The 21,069-nt window shown below is 48.6% G+C and overlaps 6 protein-coding genes across 6 annotated transcripts; 2 read left to right on the top strand and 4 right to left on the bottom strand.

Annotated features, from left to right (window-relative positions):
• Nucleotides 1-594: 594 nt before the first annotated feature.
• FSUBG_4518 (UDP-galactopyranose mutase) lies at nt 595-2,486 on the top strand (the record flags this gene model as incomplete). Its single annotated transcript, XM_036682516.1, has 8 exons — nt 595-611; nt 672-741; nt 793-873; nt 923-1,279; nt 1,327-1,525; nt 1,626-1,801; nt 1,852-2,288; nt 2,351-2,486. The coding sequence occupies 8 exons, from the start codon at nt 595-597 to the stop codon at nt 2,484-2,486; spliced, it is 1,473 nt and encodes a 490-aa protein (XP_036539933.1).
• A 625-nt stretch (nt 2,487-3,111) lies between these two features.
• FSUBG_4517 (monophenol monooxygenase (tyrosinase)) lies at nt 3,112-4,235 on the top strand (the record flags this gene model as incomplete). The annotated part of the gene is made up of 4 exons (XM_036682515.1): nt 3,112-3,355; nt 3,406-3,499; nt 3,552-3,958; nt 4,006-4,235. 4 exons carry the CDS (start codon nt 3,112-3,114, stop codon nt 4,233-4,235), a joined length of 975 nt encoding a protein of 324 aa, XP_036539932.1.
• A 1,090-nt stretch (nt 4,236-5,325) lies between these two features.
• Nucleotides 5,326-6,497, bottom strand: FSUBG_4516 (uncharacterized protein; the record flags this gene model as incomplete). Its single annotated transcript, XM_036682514.1, has 3 exons — nt 5,326-5,838; nt 5,886-6,348; nt 6,400-6,497. 3 exons carry the CDS (start codon nt 6,495-6,497, stop codon nt 5,326-5,328), a joined length of 1,074 nt encoding a protein of 357 aa, XP_036539931.1.
• Nucleotides 6,498-7,174: 677 nt separating this feature from the next.
• On the bottom strand, nt 7,175-10,474 carry FSUBG_4515 (sodium potassium-transporting ATPase subunit alpha; the record flags this gene model as incomplete). Its single annotated transcript, XM_036682513.1, has 1 exon — nt 7,175-10,474. The coding sequence occupies one exon, from the start codon at nt 10,472-10,474 to the stop codon at nt 7,175-7,177; it is 3,300 nt and encodes a 1,099-aa protein (XP_036539930.1).
• Nucleotides 10,475-12,928: 2,454 nt separating this feature from the next.
• On the bottom strand, nt 12,929-14,670 carry FSUBG_4514 (alcohol oxidase; the record flags this gene model as incomplete). Its single annotated transcript, XM_036682512.1, has 2 exons — nt 12,929-13,920; nt 14,082-14,670. 2 exons carry the CDS (start codon nt 14,668-14,670, stop codon nt 12,929-12,931), a joined length of 1,581 nt encoding a protein of 526 aa, XP_036539929.1.
• Nucleotides 14,671-16,938: 2,268 nt separating this feature from the next.
• FSUBG_4513 (tachykinin family) lies at nt 16,939-18,647 on the bottom strand (the record flags this gene model as incomplete). The annotated part of the gene is made up of 4 exons (XM_036682511.1): nt 16,939-17,507; nt 17,728-17,818; nt 17,874-18,160; nt 18,209-18,647. The coding sequence occupies 4 exons, from the start codon at nt 18,645-18,647 to the stop codon at nt 16,939-16,941; spliced, it is 1,386 nt and encodes a 461-aa protein (XP_036539928.1).
• Between the last annotated feature and the right edge of the window lie 2,422 nt (nt 18,648-21,069).

Raw genomic sequence — 21,069 nt, 5'->3', positions numbered from 1 at the left:
GATAGAAGGCATATGTTGCTTATACCAGTCTGCCATTTCTAACTTTCCCAGCGAGGTCTTTGTCCATCGCTTCCACCGCGAAGGATCGAAATTCTCGGACCAAGAGCCTATTTTCCGCCTTCCCATGCACCCATGAGAGGGAGTATCAGCCACAACGGGAAGCTCCAGCTGAAAAAATGCGGCAACATTGAGATTAAATTCAGGCCAGTACTGTCCCTCTGCTTCCTATCGGGTAGCTGACTTACGCGTTTCTGTTTCAAGCAGGGAATGTTAAATGAGGGCATGGACTCAGCCACTCCAGTAAATTAAAGGATTCATGTTTATCAAGACAACAGGGCTAAAATTAGGAGCAGATCTATCCCATCCATGTAACCGATGCACCAATAGACTATAGTGTCTCATGTCGCAATTTGATCTTATCTTGAGGTGATGCAAGACACCAACACACTGAGCACGAAATGAAACATCGAATATTAAAATCCTCCTCACTGCTTGAGCACTGATTTTGCCTATCTCGAGATATAAAATAAGCAATCACTCAATTAATTGAATCATAAATCTCTCTGTAAGCTTCGCTCTGATTGAAAGAAAACAATGGCAACTAAGGAAGTGTAAGTCGGCTTATTAACTGGAACACTGGGGATCTTTCATCTAACAAAACATACTTGTAGTAACGTTGACGTGCTTGTCATCGGGGCCGGTCCAACTGGTCTTGGAGCAGCAAAGCGTCTTCAACATCTGGTAGAACCTCCTATCATGTGAAGTGACACTTTGTACTGATCTTTCTTGCAGAACAGTGTCGACTGGCTCATTGTTGACTCTAATGAAACACCTGGCGGTCTTGCATCAACCGACACGACCCCGGAGGGCTTCGTATGTGTGCCTTAGCCAGTGCCAGCGCTCTCATACTTACTCACTCCAGCTTTTTGATGTTGGCGGACATGTCATCTTCTCTCACTACAAGTACTTCGACGATATTATCAACGAAGCTCTTCCCAAGCCTGAAGATTGGTATGAGCATCAACGTATCTCATACGTCCGCTACCAAGGTCTTTGGGTCCCGTACCCTTTCCAGAACAACATTGCAGTTCTACCAAAAGAAGAACAGGCCCGTTGTCTTGGCGATCTCATCGACGCAGCCATTCAAGCCCGCGCGCGTTCCCCATCTGACAAACCTGCCAACTTTGACGAGTGGAATATTCGAAACGTTGGTGAGAGGCTGAATGGGATTTTTATGCGACCTTACAACTTCAAGGTTTGGGCTATTCCTACAAACAAGGTACACTTCTTCCATAGTTCATGTGAAATCGTGGTTAACTTGTATAGATGAACTCGACTTGGGTTGGAGAACGTGTCGCGGCTCCTAATGTCAAACTCGTGACTACCAACGCTATTCTTGGTAAAGCAGCTGGTGGATGGGGTCCAAACGCAACATTCCGCTTCCCTGCTCGTGGAGGAACAGGCGGGATCTGGACGGCTGTGGCGGATACTCTTGATCAAAGCAAGACTCGCTTTGGAGACCATGGTGCGGTTATCAAGATCGACGCTGATGCTAAAACGGTCTACCTGAAAGATGGCAAGCCGCTTGTTTCCTCATATTGAGATTTCAGCTGACAAGAGTATAGGAACCACAGTCAAGTATGGTGCACTTATCTCTACCATGGCTGTTGACCAGCTTGCGGAGACTATTGGCGATGCCAAACTCCAAAAGTCACTCAAGCCGCTTTACTACTCATCGACCAACGTGATTGGTGTTGGCATTCGTGGAAAGCGACCCGATCGTATTGGCGATAAGTGCTGGGTAAGCGGCTATGAAGCGCTTTTGATATATCAATGCTCACATAATCACAGCTTTACTTCCCCGAAGACAACGCTCCATTCTACCGAGCTACCATCTTCTCTAACTACTCGCCCTTCAATCAACCAAGCGAAGGTGTCAAGCTTGCAACCAAACAGCTTGCCAATGGTGATAAGCCTGCCTCCTCGGCGCCAGCTTCTGGTCCATACTGGTCAATTATGCTTGAAGTCTCCGAGTCTTCCTACAAGCCCGTTAACCAGGCCACTTTGCTTGAAGAGAGTATCCAAGGTCTGATCAACACCGACTTACTCAAACCTGATGATGAAATTGTCAGCACGTATGTCCGTCGCTTCGATCACGGTTATCCAACCCCCACCCTCGAACGTGACTATGCCCTCTCCGAGGCTTTTCCTTATCTATACGATAAGGATATTCTGTCTCGTGGTCGATTTGGAGCGTGGAAGTATGAGGTTGGTAATCAGGACCATAGGTGAGACCCTCTTATGATTTATCTCATTATTGCTAGATCAATGAGCTAATAACTTGTCACAGTTTCATGCAAGGTGTCGAGGCAGTTGACAATATCATCTCCGGTGGCCTGGAGTTGACGCTGTCGAACCCCGATTTTGTCAACTCTCGAAAGAATACTGAGCGTCGTTTAGCTGGTATCAAGGGTGCTCGGAAGTAGAACTCTCGCTGAAACGTCTATTTCTCTAGTATTCTCGGCATTGAGGCCCGTTTTACATGGTCAAAGTGGCATTCAACTTCTCTGTGCCGAGGCTCTTTTATACTTACCCTTCTTTACATATTTTTGTATTTGTGGAAATAGATACTTAAGTCATCCTATACCCGAGTTGTCACCGGTCACTACATTCACGTTTCATAAACTTGAAACCTCAATCTTGTTCAATCTATTATTCCGTATATGACTGGTCTTTGCTTTTAACCTCGGCACTAAATCGCCTCTGTGTTTTCTCCAACAAGCATAACCAGAATTAGATTTGGGCCCATAGTATGCCCGTCGTTTGTGGTAGAATTTGTTCTAGCGGTGACTTAGCATGAAGATCACCTCGTATGGCTTTTGTGCCAAGCATGCTCCTGAGGTCCGTGAGCGCGACTGAGCACCTTGCCAAGACTTCACTATGGGGCCGATGAGCCTGAATCTCGTAAATAATAAAGAAAATAGACGAACTGGAGAAGTGATAAAAGGGAACATCTCCCAACTATCTACGCTAGAGAGAATAGTATCACTCCCCCTAGGCATTCACTCGTTAGACATTAAAGCTTTGCAGTCGTTTTCACCCCGGTTCAGAATGAAGTTCACGTCCATTCTCGCCCTCGCCGGCGCCATTACCCCAGCTATGGCTGCTCCCACTAAGGCTGACAAGACTTGCTCGAATCCTGCAAAGAGAATTGAGTGGCGAGAGCTGGATGCTGCTGATCAGCAGGGCTATATCGACGCTGTTCTGTGCCTCAAGACTAAGCCGTCTCGCATGGGTCTGAAATCTAGCTTGTATGATGACTTCCCTCATCTTCACTTCCAGCTCAATTCATGGAGTAAGTACCGTCTGCAGTATCAAGCCTAACCTTTTATTAATGCGATACAGTCCATGGTGGTGCTCCTTTCCTCCCTTGGCACCGATACTTTGGTGTACTCTACGAGCGAGCTGTTCGCGACTGCGGCTATGAAGGTCCATATACGTGAGTAGTATACAAGCCCGTTGCCAAGTAACCTCTGACCGTGAACGTTCAGCTACTGGGACTGGACCAAGGATGCAGAGGGCCTTCGTCTCTCCCCAGTCATGGCAGCAAAGAACGGCTTTGGCGGCAACGGAGACTCTGAAAATACCGAGATCAGTGCCTCGGGAAGCACACTCAAGTGTGTAAGCGACGGCCCATTTGCAAAGCTGCGGCCTGAGTACCTCGAGACTGAGCCAAAGAAGCTTACCGATGGTGGCCACTGTCTGCATCGTAACTTACCTGAAGTTGACGAGCCTGATGCTTTCGCAACCATGGCCAAGGGCTTCGGACCCGAAGGAGTTGAGGAAGTTCAAGCTTCTGGCAACTGGAGTCAGTACGCCCGGTCTCTTGAGGGAGGGCCTCACGGTAGCATTCACGCTTGTCTCAGTGGTGAGATGAACCCCACCACTTCTCCCAATGGTTAGTGATTCACATATGCTACTGGTTCAGTAACTGACATATAGCAGAACCTCTTTTCTTCTTGCACCACGCGCAGATCGATCGTCTCTGGTGGTTGTGGCAGAAGGAGAACTCTACCAGACTCACTGAGTACAACGGACTTTACCAGAACATCAACCAGACAGAGCAGCACGAAGTCAGCTTGGACGATGTCTTGATGATGGGTGGTATTGACGAGGACCTCACTGTTAGAGATGTCATGGACACTACTAAGGGACCTTTGTGCTACACCTACTAGGTGTAAGCCCTCAGTCTCCTGGTGAGGCATCTGGCATTTCTTCTTTCGTGTACCGAGGCCTCTTGGGCCTAGGTCAGAGGCAAGCTATGACAAGGATCAAGTTGCTGCAAGGTCAACGCTCGAAGCCATTGATTGGTCGGGTTATGATATTTTCACGTCTCTGGGAGACTCATATAGAATGTATGGTGATAGATACCGAAATAAGACTACAACCACCTAATTAGAATTAAGAGAATAGTCTTTCTATAGCTTTTTTTTTGTTCTCAGCTACTGGTATTGCTTCTAATAGATCGATACGCTAAGCAATATTCAGTTCTGACTCATGACCGTACTATAAACTCACATTCTCGTCCAGATCTAAGGAGCGTATCAATGCTACGCTGACTAACATTTCCTATTACAGTTCGTCTGATCTGGCTATACGAGCTGTAGAAGGGACTTTGGCTAAAGAGGACCGCACGGGCCTCAAATACAACAGCTGTTCTTATGCCTTGGTTGGACAGCAAAGGGAGATTATCACTTGAGGTTATTTTTGCTAGGAAGGAGAAGTTATAGGCGATCAATACTTCGTACATCTCAACTCACTTATAAGTACACTCGACTCAAAGAAGTCCTTCAAGCAACTGCATTGGTTGGAACAAAGTACCCACGGCGCTATAAATGAATGGCCTGCGGTTACAACAGCCTGTTGAGGTTCTTAATCCCGAAAATTCATCCACATTTCGGATTCATGTTCTAAAGTGAGGAAGGCGACTGAATAGAGACTAACCTAAGACGTGCTAGGGTGTTTCATGGACCTCGCTTACGTTCAACCCGTGGGATATTTTTAGAATCGCGGCCAACCTCGAAGTTACTCGAGAACAAAGATCTTTGGGTATCGCTATCGTTCGTAAGACCTCAGGCTAGCTAATACATCCAAGGCTCGTCTATCATATGTAATCATTATTAGTGTATTATATTCAGTCTATATATGAAGAACACGGCGTGCTTCTGTAATTATTGTATTTGGCCTTCATGGGCCTCCGTTTTCGTCTTGCCAGTACCGTCTTTTTGTCTAATCCATCATCTCATTCCTCGGAACTGGACACTCTCAGCTATCCAAGTCTCGAACAGCCGGCACGCTCTTATACCCAAAATTGATGTCGTTACCAAGTTCGAAATCCTTTGCACTTCCATGAGGATCCCACGCTTCTTCATGCTTTCCCAGATGCTCTTTCAATCCTCCGAAGAAGTTTCGCAAGCATAATATAGCGAATATCGTCGTCATAAAGATGGACACGATACTCATGCAACCAAACGCGGTGAACGAGTCAATCGAACCTCCGCTCCTCCTCCTACTGTCCAATTGCGCATCTATCACTAGGTAAAGCAAGTAGCCAAGCATTGCAAGATACATGGCTATAGAGAAACACATTCCAATACGATTTTCTGACTTGCTGAACATTATTGACACGGCGATGCTGGCGAGTGCAACACCTAGAAGGGCGAGGTTGACTATGAAGGAGGTGCCTCCACTGCGGATTCCTCCGAGAACGGGGAAGCAAAAGATGAGATCGAAGCAGATGATAAAGTAAATGTCCATTTTGGCGAGCATGACAAAGATCTGATGATCAGGTTAGCAATAGTCAGGCTCGGTGATAGTTGACATACATGGTGGATGATGCGTATCTTTCTCATCTTTGCATCTGCGCCGACGTTGCGATATGACTGCCATGAAAAGTACTGCTTCAGATACCAAGCACTGATAGGAAGAACCAAGGTGCAGACGGCGATAATGATGGGAATGACCAGTAGAATCTTTCCAATGAGTGGCCAAATATCCATGTCAGTATTGACCAAATGGTCGCCATTAGAGTCTGTTGAGGTCTTGAATGACTCGATAGCCTCCTTGATATCCCGGCGCTGGAAAATAGCAAGAGGTAGAAAACCCGCGTTGATGACGCACGCGAGCACGGCTTGGGCTGTACTCCTTAACCGGATGGCATCCCACATGAACAACAAATGAAAGATGAAGCCAAATATAAAGATGGCAAAATTAGTTGGAATGCTGTAGCCTCGAGGCACTTGGATGACTGTAGGTCTAGCGTATTCCTGCCATTGCAAAAGAACAACGCTGCAGCTTGAGGTCAGAGGTGGAAAACAGCGCCAAAAATGGGAGCCTTACCTCTGCAGAAGTGTCACTGTGATGCCCTGGAATAGACCGATTGATAGAAAGGCCGCTGCAGCTGGCGCTGTGTGTATCTTGTTGGCGATAGCAGACATTGTATTGTGACTGCGCGAGTATTCACTGAATCTCGCCTCGTATTCAGTGTCAAAAATAAATTTATTGATCAGGCGTTGAATGATTGACCGGCATTGATGGGAATTTTAATTGCCGACCCTAAGGCCTGGGCTAGGCTAGGCTCAGGGGCGCTCTCGGACCTTTAGGGGAGCGAGCGGGTCTGCCAAGGCTACGAGATCCCGTATTTGCGGTATTGGATGAAACTCAGTGGAAAAGTTATACTGGGCTTGTGGGGAAAGAATGTCAGCATCAGCCCAACGCTTTCCAGAATCTTGGGTCATGAGGAATTGGGTGTCGATCTGGGTAGGATTCTAGTTAGCGACAGCTCATCTCGGCAGCCCTATCTTCAGCTGAGCGCCAATGAGAAGTGTATGTATGTATGTCCGGTGCAAGGACCTTGAAGTCGCGTGAGCGGCAGGGAAATAATGTCTAAACTCTATGCGTCAATTGGGACTTCAGTGGGAATTACGTGGCCAAGGAAAAGGGTCATCAAAACAGCGGAACGGCAACTCTACTACTAACACTTGGCCGTCTTGAACGGGGCTAAGCGACGTCTTTGTGACGTCGATCAAACGTATCCTGAAAATGTAAAAATTTTATTATTTTTATTTTATATGACTAGCAATAACCCGCTGATGCAATCTCTCACTCCGAAACTCTACCATGCTATCCTTGCCACGAAGGACTTGGGATACGTCCTGACAATAAACTTCCTGATCTCATCTACCAGGAGAATGCCAAGTCCAAGAGGAATAGGAATGAGCCAGAACTCAATTGGCACAGACTCGGTATCGAACAAATTCTGAATACCGGGTACTTCGGTGACAAAGATGGCGATGCACAAACTGATGAGCATGCTGAGGATCAACCATGGGTTGCGATGAGCCTTGCTGAGGGGGCTAGCTTGGAAAATACTCAAGCGACGGTTTCGCACGGCAAGAATGTTGCCCCATTGGAGGAAGACAAGAGTGACGAAGTAGACACACTGGCCAGTGTTGTTGAACTTGGTGAGCTCAGCGGCAGTGTAGCCGCGGTATCCCTCAGTGTAGCCCTCAAAGAGGAAGAAGAGCTCTGAGACAGGCATCTTGGCATACTTCCACATGTAAAAGAAGAACATGGCGTGCGCGGTGATGGTCTCCATGAAACCAGTGAAGAGGTAGGCTTGGGTGTAGATCTTTCTGTTGATGAGATGGTCGCGCTTGTGGTTGCGGGGAGGAAGGGAGAGAAGATCGAATTCTTCCTTCTCCATGATGAGAGACAGGCTGAGGAAGAGATCGGTGAAGACACAGATGATGATCATGAGGAATGCGCTGAGGGGAAGGGGAACACCGAACCAGACATTGAGAATGACAGGCCAGATCTCGGACCAACTACCGGCGGGGAGGAGGTATGAGATGACCTTCTGAAGGTTCTGGAAAACGAGACGACCGAGGCGCATGGCATCGATGATGGAGTCAAAGCGATCAAGGAGGACGAGGTCAGAAGCCTCAATGGCCACATCGCTACCTGTGACGATAGCGACACCAACATCCGCGGCTCGAAGGGCGGGAGCATCATTAACACCATCGCCAGTGACAGCGACAACGTTATCGCGCTCCCGAAGCTCAGTGACGATACGAAGTTTCTGCTCAGGTGTAGTTCGCGCAAAGACAATCTCCTCATAAGCACAGACGACATCCCAGTCCTCTTGACTCAATCGGCTAAGGTTGGCACCCTCAAGAAGTAAACTGCGCTTGATGATCTCAGCGCGATCACCCTTCCTGGCCTTTCGCTTGGGCTTCTCGCTCTCAGTGATCTGATTGCCGGTGTACAGGGTGTCAATAGTGTCGGGGTCCTGCTGGCAGGAGAAAATACCAGTGTTGCGAGCGATGGCTGCGGCTGTGAGGGCGTAGTCACCGGTGACCATGAAGAAACGAGTACCAGCGCGGCGGCATTGCTCAACGGTGGCCGGGATCTCGGGGCGGTGAGGATCAATGATGCCGAGCATACCGACAACGGTGAGGTCTTGAATGGCAGAGTGGGTGATCTCGTCGCTGAAACTGTTTGTTCCGGCGACGGCGCGGGGGGTGATGAATTTCTCGCACAGGACGATGACACGCTCGGCGCGTCGCGATGCATCGTCTTGGATCTCTTGGAACTTGATGCGGGCGTCGCGGGTAAGTGTCTCGACAGAGTTGGACTCAGCGGACCAGTACTTGGTGCATCCAGCGAGGAGAATATCGGGAGCACCCTTGATGATGACGCGGTAGGCACCTCGTTCATCGTCGGATTGGAAGACTGTGAGCATCCACTTGTTCTTGGAGTTGAAGGGGACTTCGAAGATACGAGGGACTGTCTTGCGGAAGCTATCGTCGGAAGGACCATAGGCAGCAAAGCGGAAGACAGCACTGTCAGTGGCGTTACCTTGGATGGTGCGCTCCTGAAGAGGGAGATGGTTGGTGGTAGGGTCGAAGGATGCATCATTGCAGAGAAGGGCAGCGCGTTGAAGAGCAGTAGCAGGTTCACTGACGTCCTTGCCATGAAGCAAGTGCTGGAACTCATCCGAAGAGTCAAACTGTTTGTCCACAAAGGCAACCGAGCTGACAAACATCTGGTTCTGTGTAAGAGTACCTGTCTTGTCGGAGCAGATGACGTTGACACAGCCGAGTGTCTCGACTGTTGATAGACCCTTGGGCAAGACATTGACTGCCTTCATGTGACGAGCGACCATCATCAGTGTGAGAGCGACAGCGACGGGCATGCCCTCGGGGATGAAGGCGACGACACAGGCCATGACGTTGACGAGCATGGCTGGGACACTCATGTAGGCGTGATGATCAACGCGAAGCCAACCAACCCAAGTGAGGAGGATAGCGAGTGCAAGGACAACAGTCATGGCGACGATGATGAGGACGAAACGAGTGATCTCGCGCTGGATGAGAGCAGCCGAGTCCTTGACGCCAGAGGTTGAAGTGGCGATGCGTCCCATTACTGTGCGGCCACCAGTGAGGATAACAACACCAATGCCGTTACCGTTCATGACAGTAGTACCCATGAAGGCAATGTTGCGACTCTCAAGGAAGTTGGCATCAGTTGCATCAACAGCACCCTCGATCTCATCAGACTCGCCAGTGAGGACCGATCGATCAAAACGAATGTCACCAGAGTGGCTAACGATTCGAAGATCCGCTGGAACCTTGTCACCAACCTTGAGATGAACAACATCACCAGCGACGAGCCCAATAGTAGGAAGACTCTTGAGCTCTCCATCACGCTTGACCATTGCGAAAGAAGGCAGCAAGTCGAGAATGGCATTCATGGTCTTGGCTGTAGACCAATCCTGGAAGGCGGAGAAACCAGCCTGGAGGAAAATGACGATGAGGATGAGGACGGCGAGGGATAGATTTTGGTTCGAGGGGGGGTTGCTGAGGGGCTGCCAGCACAGAAAGAAGACGATGGCACCGACCCAGAGAACCGAACAGAAACCACCAAAGATGTACTTGAGCGTTCGTTTGATGTAGTTCGTCTTGGGATGAGGCAGTGTATTCTTTCCATCGCGCTCAAGACGCGTCGCAGCAGAACTCTCAGACAGACCAGCGCCAACATCAACGTTCAGCTGCTGACACAACTGCTCAGCCTGAAGTTCATGGTACTGCAGTTTCGCGAAGTAATCCTCGTCTGTCTTTTGTCCACCCGCTGCTTTGGGATCTTCTGTGGGTTCGACCTGCTTCGCCTCGGTGACCTGGATGGACAAGGTGCGGTATTCGATCTGAACGCCGGAGTAGGGAGAGGTAGGATGGATACGGCTTCGCGAGCTGGAGTGTGAGCGGCGACGGGATAGGGAGCGGGAGCGTGTGCGGCCGAGGCGGTGTGCATCTTGGTCTTCACGGCCGCGCTCAGGACCGTCTTGGAAGGTGATGCGTTGGATCTGAGCCTCAGGATCAGACTCCTTTGTCCCACGGATGTCAGGATCAGACATGTTGAGCGGAATAGTCTTCACGAGGAAGCTTGAAAGGGCGGGGAGAAAAAGAGCAGAGAGAGGATCAGATCAGTGTGAGAAGATGGGAGAAATTTCAGGTATGAGGCACAGCTACGAGAGTGGTATTAATACAGGAACCAACAGCGAGGTCTAGACAATTCTACAGCCCGTGATCATCTCCTGCGAGGCCTCTTCCCTAATAAGAGAGTATCCATCGAAAAGAAAAAACAAAAATACCGCAGTTTCCTGCTGAAACGTGGTGAATTGTAGTGGTAAGTGAGGCTATACAAGAGGTGTACATGCTCCGCCAGCGAGAATATCGTGTGGTTGATGGTAGGTGTCGGTATGGGACTACAAGGCAGGGGGGAGCTGACGGGCGCAAAAAGGGGAGACGGGGGTGGAAATGAGTGCCGTAGGTAGGTTAGCCCGTCTAGCTTGGTAGTGTATGTATGTTAGTCTGTGATATCACAGCGTGGGGACTCAGCCCCGACTCCACAGTTTGTTGGTGTGTGTAGGTAGGTAGGTATTTGGCTCATATTGTTGTGCACGAGCTGGGACTTGTATGATGAGGGGAGGAGTTGGGGGAGAAAGGGATCTGGCCTGGCTGGCGTGGGTGGTCCTGACTAACCACGTTGGAAGAAGCCGTTTGTCAAGGGAACTTTTGGACCGAGCACCACTGAAACCGAGCACCAACCAAGCTCCTGGTATTTTACCCTGCCTCGTTTATCAAAGCTTGAGCGAGAGAATGACCGAGAAAGCATCCTTGGCCTGGACCCTGAATCTCACGTTGCATCTGGTCCGCGACCCAAAAAGGCACGGAAAATAAGGTCCTCGAAATAAGCATTTTGACGTGGGCGTAGCCGTCTTGGCATGGTCATAGCGTCCTACGATCGGGGCCAGTAGAATAGGGCAGGGCAGGGCAGTGCATGAATTGGATCTAGGCTCAAGACGGTACATCATCGTCATGAAACCAACACTCACATGCAATTCCAAATGGCGCATAGCGATCTGTCATTTCGGAAAGAAGCGAATCAGAACATTAGTCTCCAATGCTCACCGACTCGACTCGACTCGACGTCGCGGAGGCGGACTCAGCTCCATCGGAGGCGGACGTCCCCCCCCATTCGCTGTAGCACCAAGCCCGCTGCTCGCCTTCAGATCCCTCTGAACAAACAAGATTTCTTCCTTTCTTTCTCCCATCTCATCTCCTTTGTTCTCTCACTGTCTGCATTCGGTATCCCGCCAAAAGGCTAGAACACAACAGACCCCTTCTCTTACGGCGGATTCTTTCCAATCCGGCATTTCCCATTGCTAATCGCGGCTTGAGAACCTGTTTTTTTTTTCTCGTATACGCATGCTCCAATTGCTGACGTCGCATGGCAACTAACTTTTCCCACCTTCAAAGCCGTTCACCCGACGCGCCGTTTTAACCGTGCCTCCCAAAAAAAAAAAAGAAGCCAATCTAAAATAAATACCAGAGCCGATGCACCAATTAGAGACTTTATTATCTCCATTAAACCAGAACCAGCAGTTGTCGCATTGAATTGCCGCTTCGTAAAAATTAAGAGTCACAGGGCGACAGGACGCGTCACACAGGGCTGAAGATGCTTTGCATCGATGACGGCAAGACCTCAAGATTCAACTTCTCTTGAGCGCTTAGAGTGAAAGAAAGTTTTACTGCGCTTTCTATTTTATTTCTAACCCCGAGAGCTTCGATGCAAGCTCTTCTGGGGGTGGCGATGGGGTCTTTCGGTACAGCCAATGGTATTTGGCATAAATTTTCCGAACCAGGCATCATCATATCAGGGTCCAGGCACCAAGTCGCACTAAGAAACTGCTAGAGGCGGATGCCCACGCTTACGATTTCCTCTGTTTCTCAGCTCTGGTTCGTAGTGTGCATTATACGACATGCCCTATTACGAGGGCACGACAGACGCGAATTTACGAAATCGCCAATTGACATGGATTATTTGTGCCCTGCCTGAGCTTATCGAGATTGATGATGTCATTTTATTACGAGCAGGTGGTCGGTGCATTGCTTGGCATTGCATCCCTGTGTGCTGAGTGTTTTTCCGTCTGGTTTCGAAGGTGTAGGGTAGTCCTGATCTTTGTTTTGGACAGCTGACTCGAATGGCTATGCGGCACTTGGTCTCGGCCTTCCGCGGGTAACGGCAAATATGTTGATCAGCGCTTGTTACATCCTGAGAGGAGCAGGAATATGTACTCATCATTTGCTATTGCTCAATGCGCTGCACACCCAAAGGCATGAGCCTTGAAATGATCACGCATGTTTACCAAACAATTTTATCATGCATTCTATTTCCTTTGGTTCCTCAGATCATGAAACTGCACAGTTGATTTGTCACAGCGTAGGATATTTATGTGACATGGGGACTTGGCGAGCAATTATATCAGATCGTGATGGTTACTAAGGTTATAGACCCCAAATTCCTATCAATGGTACAGATCCGTGTGATCTTGCTTGATCGCATCAGCGCCCTTTTCAGCCACCATATAGACCGAGTTTTGAATACGACAATCCGGAATAACAGGAATGACAGAAGCATCAATAACACGAAGATTCTTAATCCCATACACCTGCAGACTCGGGCTCACCACGCCCTGTTCAATGCTCTTAGCGAGACGAGCAGTTCCACAAGGATGGAATGAAGTCTGTGACCGATCCAGAACTGTTCTCTTCATAGCCTCGTCATCGTGAAGTGGCATGTCCCAAGGGTATTCGTCCTCAACTACGTCCTCGAACCCCTCCCCGTTCTTGAGCACATCGTAAGAGAACCTGATTCCTTCGCGCATGGCGATGATGTCGAGGTCGTTGTTGAAGTAGTTCAGGTTGATATTAGCTTGTTGCAAGGGATCAGCACTGTTGAGAGTGACTTCACCGCCCTCTGAGACTGGACGGACGAGATCGACCATAACTGTCATGTAACTACCCTTGTTAGGATGAGGGAAGTGCCATTGGAAAGCACTGCCAAAGAGAGGAATAAAATCAAGCTCGAAGAGAGGCTGGCCATAAGGACAGAAAGGATCCAGACCATCATTAGCAGCCTTTGCGGCACGGTATTCGGGAGACTTTTCGAGGTATGAATCGATTCTAGGGAATCCAATCATCTCGAGAAAAGGTGATCCCATCGGTCCTGCATGGCCGTTGGCATAAGCTGACATGACCTTGTCTTGGAGAGCCCCCTTGCGGAGGACATGGCTGTCCATAGAGTAGCTGTCCTTGACCTTGAGGACGAAAGGGACACCTGGATGATCTAAAAGATGCTGGCCGACATGAGGCGAGTCGACGAGCAAGGGTATGTTGTGCTTGGCTAACTCGGCCTTTGGCCCGATGCCGCTGAGCATAAGGAGCTTTGGGAACTCAAACACGCCCTGAGATACGATGACCTCACGCGTAGCATAAAGGTCAAGCTCTTCTCCAGAGGCTGTGATAACAGTCACACCTTTGGCAGTACGGTCCGCTTGGTCGATGATAAGACGCTTGAGTGAACCTCAGGAAAGACAGTGATGTTCGGCTTGTCCGCAACCGCAAGGAAGCTGCCTGATCGTCTGCCTTTATAGATCGTGTTGAAGCTATGAACCAAACCACGCATTGTCCCGTCAAAGATATTCTCAGATACAGGCTCTCCAGTAGATTTCCAAGCCTTGGTAAGAAGATCTCGGAATGGTTTCATCTCAGGCATGAGCTCTGCATGAGCAATAGGAATCGGTCCTCCTGCGCCAATCTTCTTGAGTTCTGGGGGATATAACCCAGCGTCATCATGGTAAGTCACACTCTTTCTCAGATAAGGAATAAGCGGTTCCCAAGTCCATTCCTTTCCACCGTACTCCTCCCACATGTCAAATGTTCCCTTGGAGCCAGGCACCCAGGAGAAATAGTTGAGTGACGAACTACCGCCAAGGGCCTTGCCGCGAGTATTAGGCTTCTCGATACGTTCATGTTCGTCGCGTTTGATCATTGTTGTTTTGTAGGCCCAGTCGTATTTGCTGCCTCGAATGTCCATGGCGAGTCCTGGGGTGCGGATCTCTTCGTTATCTTTGGAGGTTCCAATAACTGCCTCGACGACAAGGATTCGGGCATTTGGGTTCTCGGCGAGGCGGGCGGCGACTATGTTGCCGGCTGTACCGCCTCCGACGATGATGAAGTCGAAATAAGCACCGTTCGTGACAGCCATGACTGATTATTAGAATGTAAGAGGATGTATAGTGATATGAAGTTGAATTTAATTGTGCTGATGCTGGAAACTACAAGGCGAGACGTCAGTCCTTATATGTTCGGATAACTACATTATTCTCTGCGCTCTCCTATGTTGCCTGACATGAAGACATGGCAATTGGTATTGAAGATAATGTATGCGATTGGCGGAATAGTCTTGCCAAAACTCAACCTACGGGGCACTTGAACCTTGATTGAACTCGTACCCAATGAGCCACTGTCTTGATTGCGCCAACGATGACTATCAGCCCTAATTGTAACCCCTGTTTGGGTTCTCGTTACCCCAACCTCAACCTGGGTACTAGTCGCAGATAAGATATCGTCGGATCTTTCGGATCAGTTGAGCTGACTCAAGTCACAAACTACAGGCATGCACAATGACTACCAGAAAAGTAAGTTTATATAGATGACAGCGCAACCGAACTATGACTATCGCAAGGTTGAAGCAACTAGAATCTTCTCTGACCTCACGAGTATGTAGGCAGGCCTACTGATGAGCGCCATCTTTCTGATAACATGACGTCCGGGCTTCAACATGTCTGGATGTCCTCACTCGTGATACCAGATGAGCTTTGAATGTCCAAACCATAAATACTAGCGACGCTGGTAGGCACATCAAGCGCATGTTAACTCTTTAGTATTTCTGTCAAAACTATGCTTATAATACACGAGTGACAGCCCTCAGGTTAATGCCGAATATAGTCAAGCTTTTGGCTTTCGCAGCTGAACATTGTCTTCCAAAGTATTCTCAGTCCTGTTAGTGATGCCGACCTAACACCTTGCGTGTCCCTTGATATCGCCGTGTGTGGCTTGAGCTAATGCAAGTCCGTAGATCTCTCGCCCATCAGGACTGGAAATGATCACCAGCCATCACCGGATTCCGAATGCCGGTTCCTCTAACTACTTCCTTAGGTAAGACTACTTGTTCAATTAGACGTAAGCCGCAGAACATCCTGGATGCCACTAGCTACTTCTGAGTGATTCTTTTTATACAAATGCGTTGTATGAACTTGACACGTAATGAGGACACGATTGATTGGACGGTTTGACGCAAATATGACTTCTTGTTTGGCATTTCTGTAGTGCAAACCCGCTAGTTCTCAATTCGAGGTTGAGAGTACCTTTCACCAACCGCTCCATTGATTCTGACTCATTTTCAAAGTGTCAGGCAGGTCTCCATGAGATGGCAACTTGGCTATTTATACAGTGAAAAAAGCGGATGGTAGGCTGATCGATCAACAAAGCTAACGGGAGACGTTTCAAAGACATACCAGGCCAATAGATTCCGAAATCCCCGTTAATTGACAACGATTCGGGAATTGGCCCTTCGAACTCTCAGGATATGTTGAGCGTCATTCATAATCGCAATATTGTTGGCTAACTGGAGGTGATCAGGAGCTGGTATGTCTATTCAGTGGACACGGGATTCAAGCTTCATTCCACATAAGTTACGTACATAGCAAGTGATATATAAATATACCCAAGGCATAAATCCTTCCACTAAGACTACTAAAATCCAGGCCGTTCATTCATTCATGGACTGAGATTCAACCGTCAAGTTATCCCAAGCCATGTGCAGCTCCAAGATAAATTGTGGATTTATCAACTTCTCAACAAAATCTCTCGGTCTTAAATCATTTCGAGCGTCTGCAGCCATCTTCAACAGCTTACTCAATAACCCGTGAGAAGCTCAACCCTGTGATCACATGCTGTTCTCAGATTTGGTCAAAGTATGCGGGTAGATCATTGGCTGAGTAGTGCTACCAAATCCGGCAAGCGAGCTATCCAGGGGCTTGAAGACACAGAATGTCTCAACTAGGGGCGGCCCAGCTACGCGTTTATGCATTAGTATCTGGCCCTAACACTGGATTTTATTCAGCTAGGAGGAGCTTGATTTTGTATCGCGTGAAGCAGTGAGCCTCAGAAAACCCGTCTGTCACAGCCGATGTCATGATATTACATATCTCTTGCACAAAGTCTACCATGCTTGAGCATTCTCAGCCTTGTTCTGTCAAAAGTTTCGTGCCGGATGTGAGTTGTAAAAGTGTGTCATTGATCATATACTGAATAAACTGGGGTAATTTGAAGCCGGTCAGCAGCGTTTCGCATTCAATAGCTAACTGAACGATTTGAATCATGATCGACCCTGCCTGTTCGACCCCGAAACAGTACACGAAGCTCGAACATGTGAGTCCAGCAGAGGGCAAATGAATCCGTCCAGGGATCTTCACTTCCCAGATATCATCGACAATAGGATATCAGGGGTGAACTTCTCCTCGAAGAGGTTCTGTTCACCGCCACTTGCTCGGCATAACGTCTCAAGAAGACATCGCTCCACAGCATATCGAGCGCCACCACTTAAAGAACCAAGGACTGTTGTTATGTTCCGAACGTAATCTGGGTCTAAACCCATTTCTTCCGAGGCAGTGAAGTGGAAGAACAGAATACTGTTCAGGTTTTCGAGAGAGTCATGCCAAGACGGGTGGTTTGCCTCGAGGCAGAAGTTGAGGAGATTCAAATTATCCAGCCTTTGAAAGCTCCAGTCCCCATCTTGGTAGGTTCCAGTGTCGTGGGGGGATTCGAATGGTGATTTTTGCAAAAGAACGCAGATGAACAGCAAGCAAGCAAGTCGGGTGAATTCCAAGTCGCTACAGAGCTCCGGACGGCCAGTATCCAACTCATGATCTTGGCGGTGAGCCTTGAGTAGTAAGATGGCTTCGTGAAGCGCCGAGTAATGCACCGGGGTGGTCCTCAGGAGGTTCGTTCGGAATGTGCCAATGTCTTGGATGAACGAAACTAGCCATAGACTCCGAAGTTTTCGTAGGTCGCTTTCTTTTCTTAGGATGGGATGTAATGGGAGCTCCGATGTATGAGTGAGCAGATCTTGGATTTGATTGGAACAATCGAACCAAGTCGGCCTTGCCATCAACGAAACCCTGGCGATATTAGCATCTCAACAAAGGACAGGAGAAATGAGGGGCCCACAGGAAGGTCGTTAGCTCAAGCCTCCAGTTACTGCTGAGTTTCGCTACCCCGCCGCGAGCTTCAACCAGGTTCATGAGCCCTTTGTGATGGATGATCCACTCAGCCTCGGTCCCCCAGTACCTCTAAACCTCCTGCCATTAGTATTTCAGATGCAAGTGAAGAGACAGTTAGACATACCTCGTAGGTGAGAAGACGTATGATAGCAGCCAAGACATCATCCGACACTGCACGTTCCGGGTCCTGCATCCAAAGCTGAACGATCCTCACCGCTTCGCTCTTGAACTCCAGAGCTACTTCTGATTGACTGAAACCCTGCATCCAAGAAAGATGCGCAGCTGAAAGCGCCATGAGTGCATTGAACGATGCTGGGTTAGACAGGTCAAGGGGCAGCCATACATCGCGCATGGGACTGAAGGCCCCATCCGGGGAAGGCCCAAACATCATGGCGGCGTGAGCACTAAACCCTGTTGACGATAAGCACTTGTCTGCTTTGTTGGGTTGATGAGACTCACAGTGATGGAGAAGCTTGTGGTGTGTGACCGACAGCTTCATAGGCAGTTGCTCGAAAGGGTCAAGCCTGCTCGACCCAAACACCAGATTCACCCCTGAAAGTATTTGAGATGGAATGCCCTCCAGATCTGGTTGACGTTCGCTGTTAGGTATCAATGCTGTGACTGAGGAGACATTGCTGTTAAGTACTGAGCTGGAGGACTCGGAGTTCTCATCAGACATTGTTGATTGCGTCCTCGGAGTCGGCAATAGCGTATGCTGAGTGCGCTTCTGTCTTTTTTGCTTCTCCTCGTTCATCGTTTGCCGTCTATTCTTCCAATGCTCCCGCATAGCATGACTTCGAAGTTCTTTCTTGTTGCTCTCATGTTCAACGAATGCGAATTCTTTTTGTGGGAGGTTGTCGTCACTGGTGTTCTGTGATGAGTTAGAATTGGTCGCCATGATCCTTCATGCCTGATAGCTGAATCATACACTTAACCACAAAAATACGCCTCATCACGGTGAACAGAGCCGCATCTTATAACCAATAAAGAGAGAATTTTCAAGCGAAATGGACACATATCTTTTGTACGTCATCCGGTAATGCCGACTCTTGTTGTTGATGTTTAAGCTCAATGAGGCTCTGAGATAATGCGGATATTGAGTCCCGGCGTTCGGCATTCGGATTTGGTGTGTTCTTGTGTCTTCTAGAACGGGATTATAGTATTACCGGTCCGGATCAATCATTGTCGGTGTTTTTTCGGATTCAGTCTGCTAGGCCTTAAGAGCAATAGCTCAGACTCGCGACCGGGCCGGCCGGTTGCAGCAGATCCCGATATCTGGCCAGTAATCGATAAGGATAAGGACTTTAACCTTATCGATTAGCACGACTGATTGCTTCCTTATCAGCAATCATGGAAACAATTCGTGTTTACAGGACCCTGAGGATGATAGGATGCTGTCGTCCTGGGTGAGGCAAAACCCCTGCCCAACTCGACACTGTGATCTTCATTCTCTGCCATTTGCTTTACTTCTTCTTGAAGCTCTTACCAGTACCCAAAGAGGAAACTTTCTTTCTGGTCAGAAGCTTTTCCTCAATTTTCATGAATAGGATGTTCCTTCACTACCCTTTGACCCTTGGGAGGGGTTGCAGTCTTCCGTGGCCCTACCCAGGCGCCAGGGCCGTCTCGAACAGGGAACAACCCAACCTGTCACCACAGCTCTGACAAGGAATGAGGTGTGAGCTGGCTGTTGATCTCACCGAGTCTCGGTCAGTCGGTCAGTCAGACCAATCAGCTACCGGGTTCGATTAGTGCTTTGGCCTCTGCTGCTTACCACAATTGTGTGAATAGCTGCCCTCCAAGTCAAGACGCTGTGGGGGTTTGGTGAGGCAATGCCTGCGCCTATCGATTCAAGCTGACCAACAGTCGAGCATCCCGTTCCCTGGCAAATAGGTGCGTTCTCAGCGTGTTCTCAAGTTACATTTCTGTTGCGACTTTCCCTAAGTATGCTAGAAACCACTTCCAGAGACATCAGTGGCGTGAATGCTGCCTTTGCAAACCACAATTGTGCTTATTTCATCGGGTCATGCTGTATACACCTTCGTTGCTAGCCAGAATGATGCACTCGTTCAATGGAATGGATTGTGAGGAGGTAGGCAGAAATGGTCAATTTGCTGTGGCAGTCCCAACAGAGTTCTCGTGTTTTGAGCTCAGATCAACAAAGGAACGGCGGAGGGATAGAAACCAACAGCTTGCCCTACATCATGGGTCTGACGAAAACGCGAACTGGTTTGTATTGTGGCAATGGCATTTACAAATGCTTGATGTATCAAGCTCTATCCTGTTGTGCTAGATTTCTCTATTTGTTGTTCTTCCAAGTCTAAGGTTCAGACCGCTTTGAACCACGCCTCGCGGTATTTTTTCTCTCCTGCAACTGGAGATCTTTCAGTATTCCCTCGTTATGCTGTATCAAATCCCCCAGAACATTTCGAAAAGTCAATAACCCCGTATCCTTTGCCTTTCTTTTTCTCGACGTTGTCGATGCTGTATCGCTCTGCGGGGTATTCGGTGTCCAACTGGTGCATTGTAATGTAAAGCTGTCTACTTCAGAAGGTAAAGACTCAATAACATCTATACCCTTCAAGATTACATTAGAAAGGGTTTGGATCGGCCAACAAGGTTAATTTTGGACGTACCGACTCAAGACTAAAGGAGTCTTGATATATCGATGGCTCAGACTCGACAGGATGTTGAGGCAGATCTGATGGGTAGCTCAAGCAGTCCTGTGCCGGAATACCCGTAGCTTGGGCTTGGGTGAAATTCAGTGTGTCCCAAAAGGTACAGAACCACGGGTATAGAAATGCAGGCTCGGTTTCTGGTCTCGATAGATCATCTAGACCTGTGAGACTTGGCTCCTCGTATGGTGACGAGTATGAGCTACCAAAACCCGAGTCTAGCAGAGATGGTGTGGCGTTACACGGCTCGGTAGTGCATCGCTGAGCCGCAGCATGCATGACTTGGTGCCGCAGGTTATAATCGGAGTTAAGAAGAGCTTGTCCACAACTATACATCCCAGATGAGAGAAAGTATTCATAAATCTGGGTATGTAATAAAGCATGGTAGTCCATGTTGGAAGACAGCTGTTCAGGGAATGCTTGTCGGACTGGAAACATGATGCGGTAGTTTGACAATAGATTGTGCTTAACGACAACGGCAGAGCGGGCAGCGGGAGAATAGAGTAAATACCCCGTATCCCCTATTTACCTATTCCAAGATATTGGTATTCCTAGTGAAATTGGCATTCTTGGTGGCGTCAGCTAAACTCGGCATTTCGAAGAGAACATTCCGATTGCACCCACAACGTCCCGCCCCCAGAACAGATC

This window comes from Fusarium subglutinans (genome assembly GCF_013396075.1).
Source record: "Fusarium subglutinans strain NRRL 66333 chromosome Unknown NRRL66333_c0000041, whole genome shotgun sequence".
Lineage (NCBI taxonomy): Eukaryota > Fungi > Ascomycota > Sordariomycetes > Hypocreales > Nectriaceae > Fusarium > Fusarium subglutinans.
Note: the sequence above shows the minus strand (reverse complement) of the source record. Positions and strands in the feature narration are given on the sequence as shown.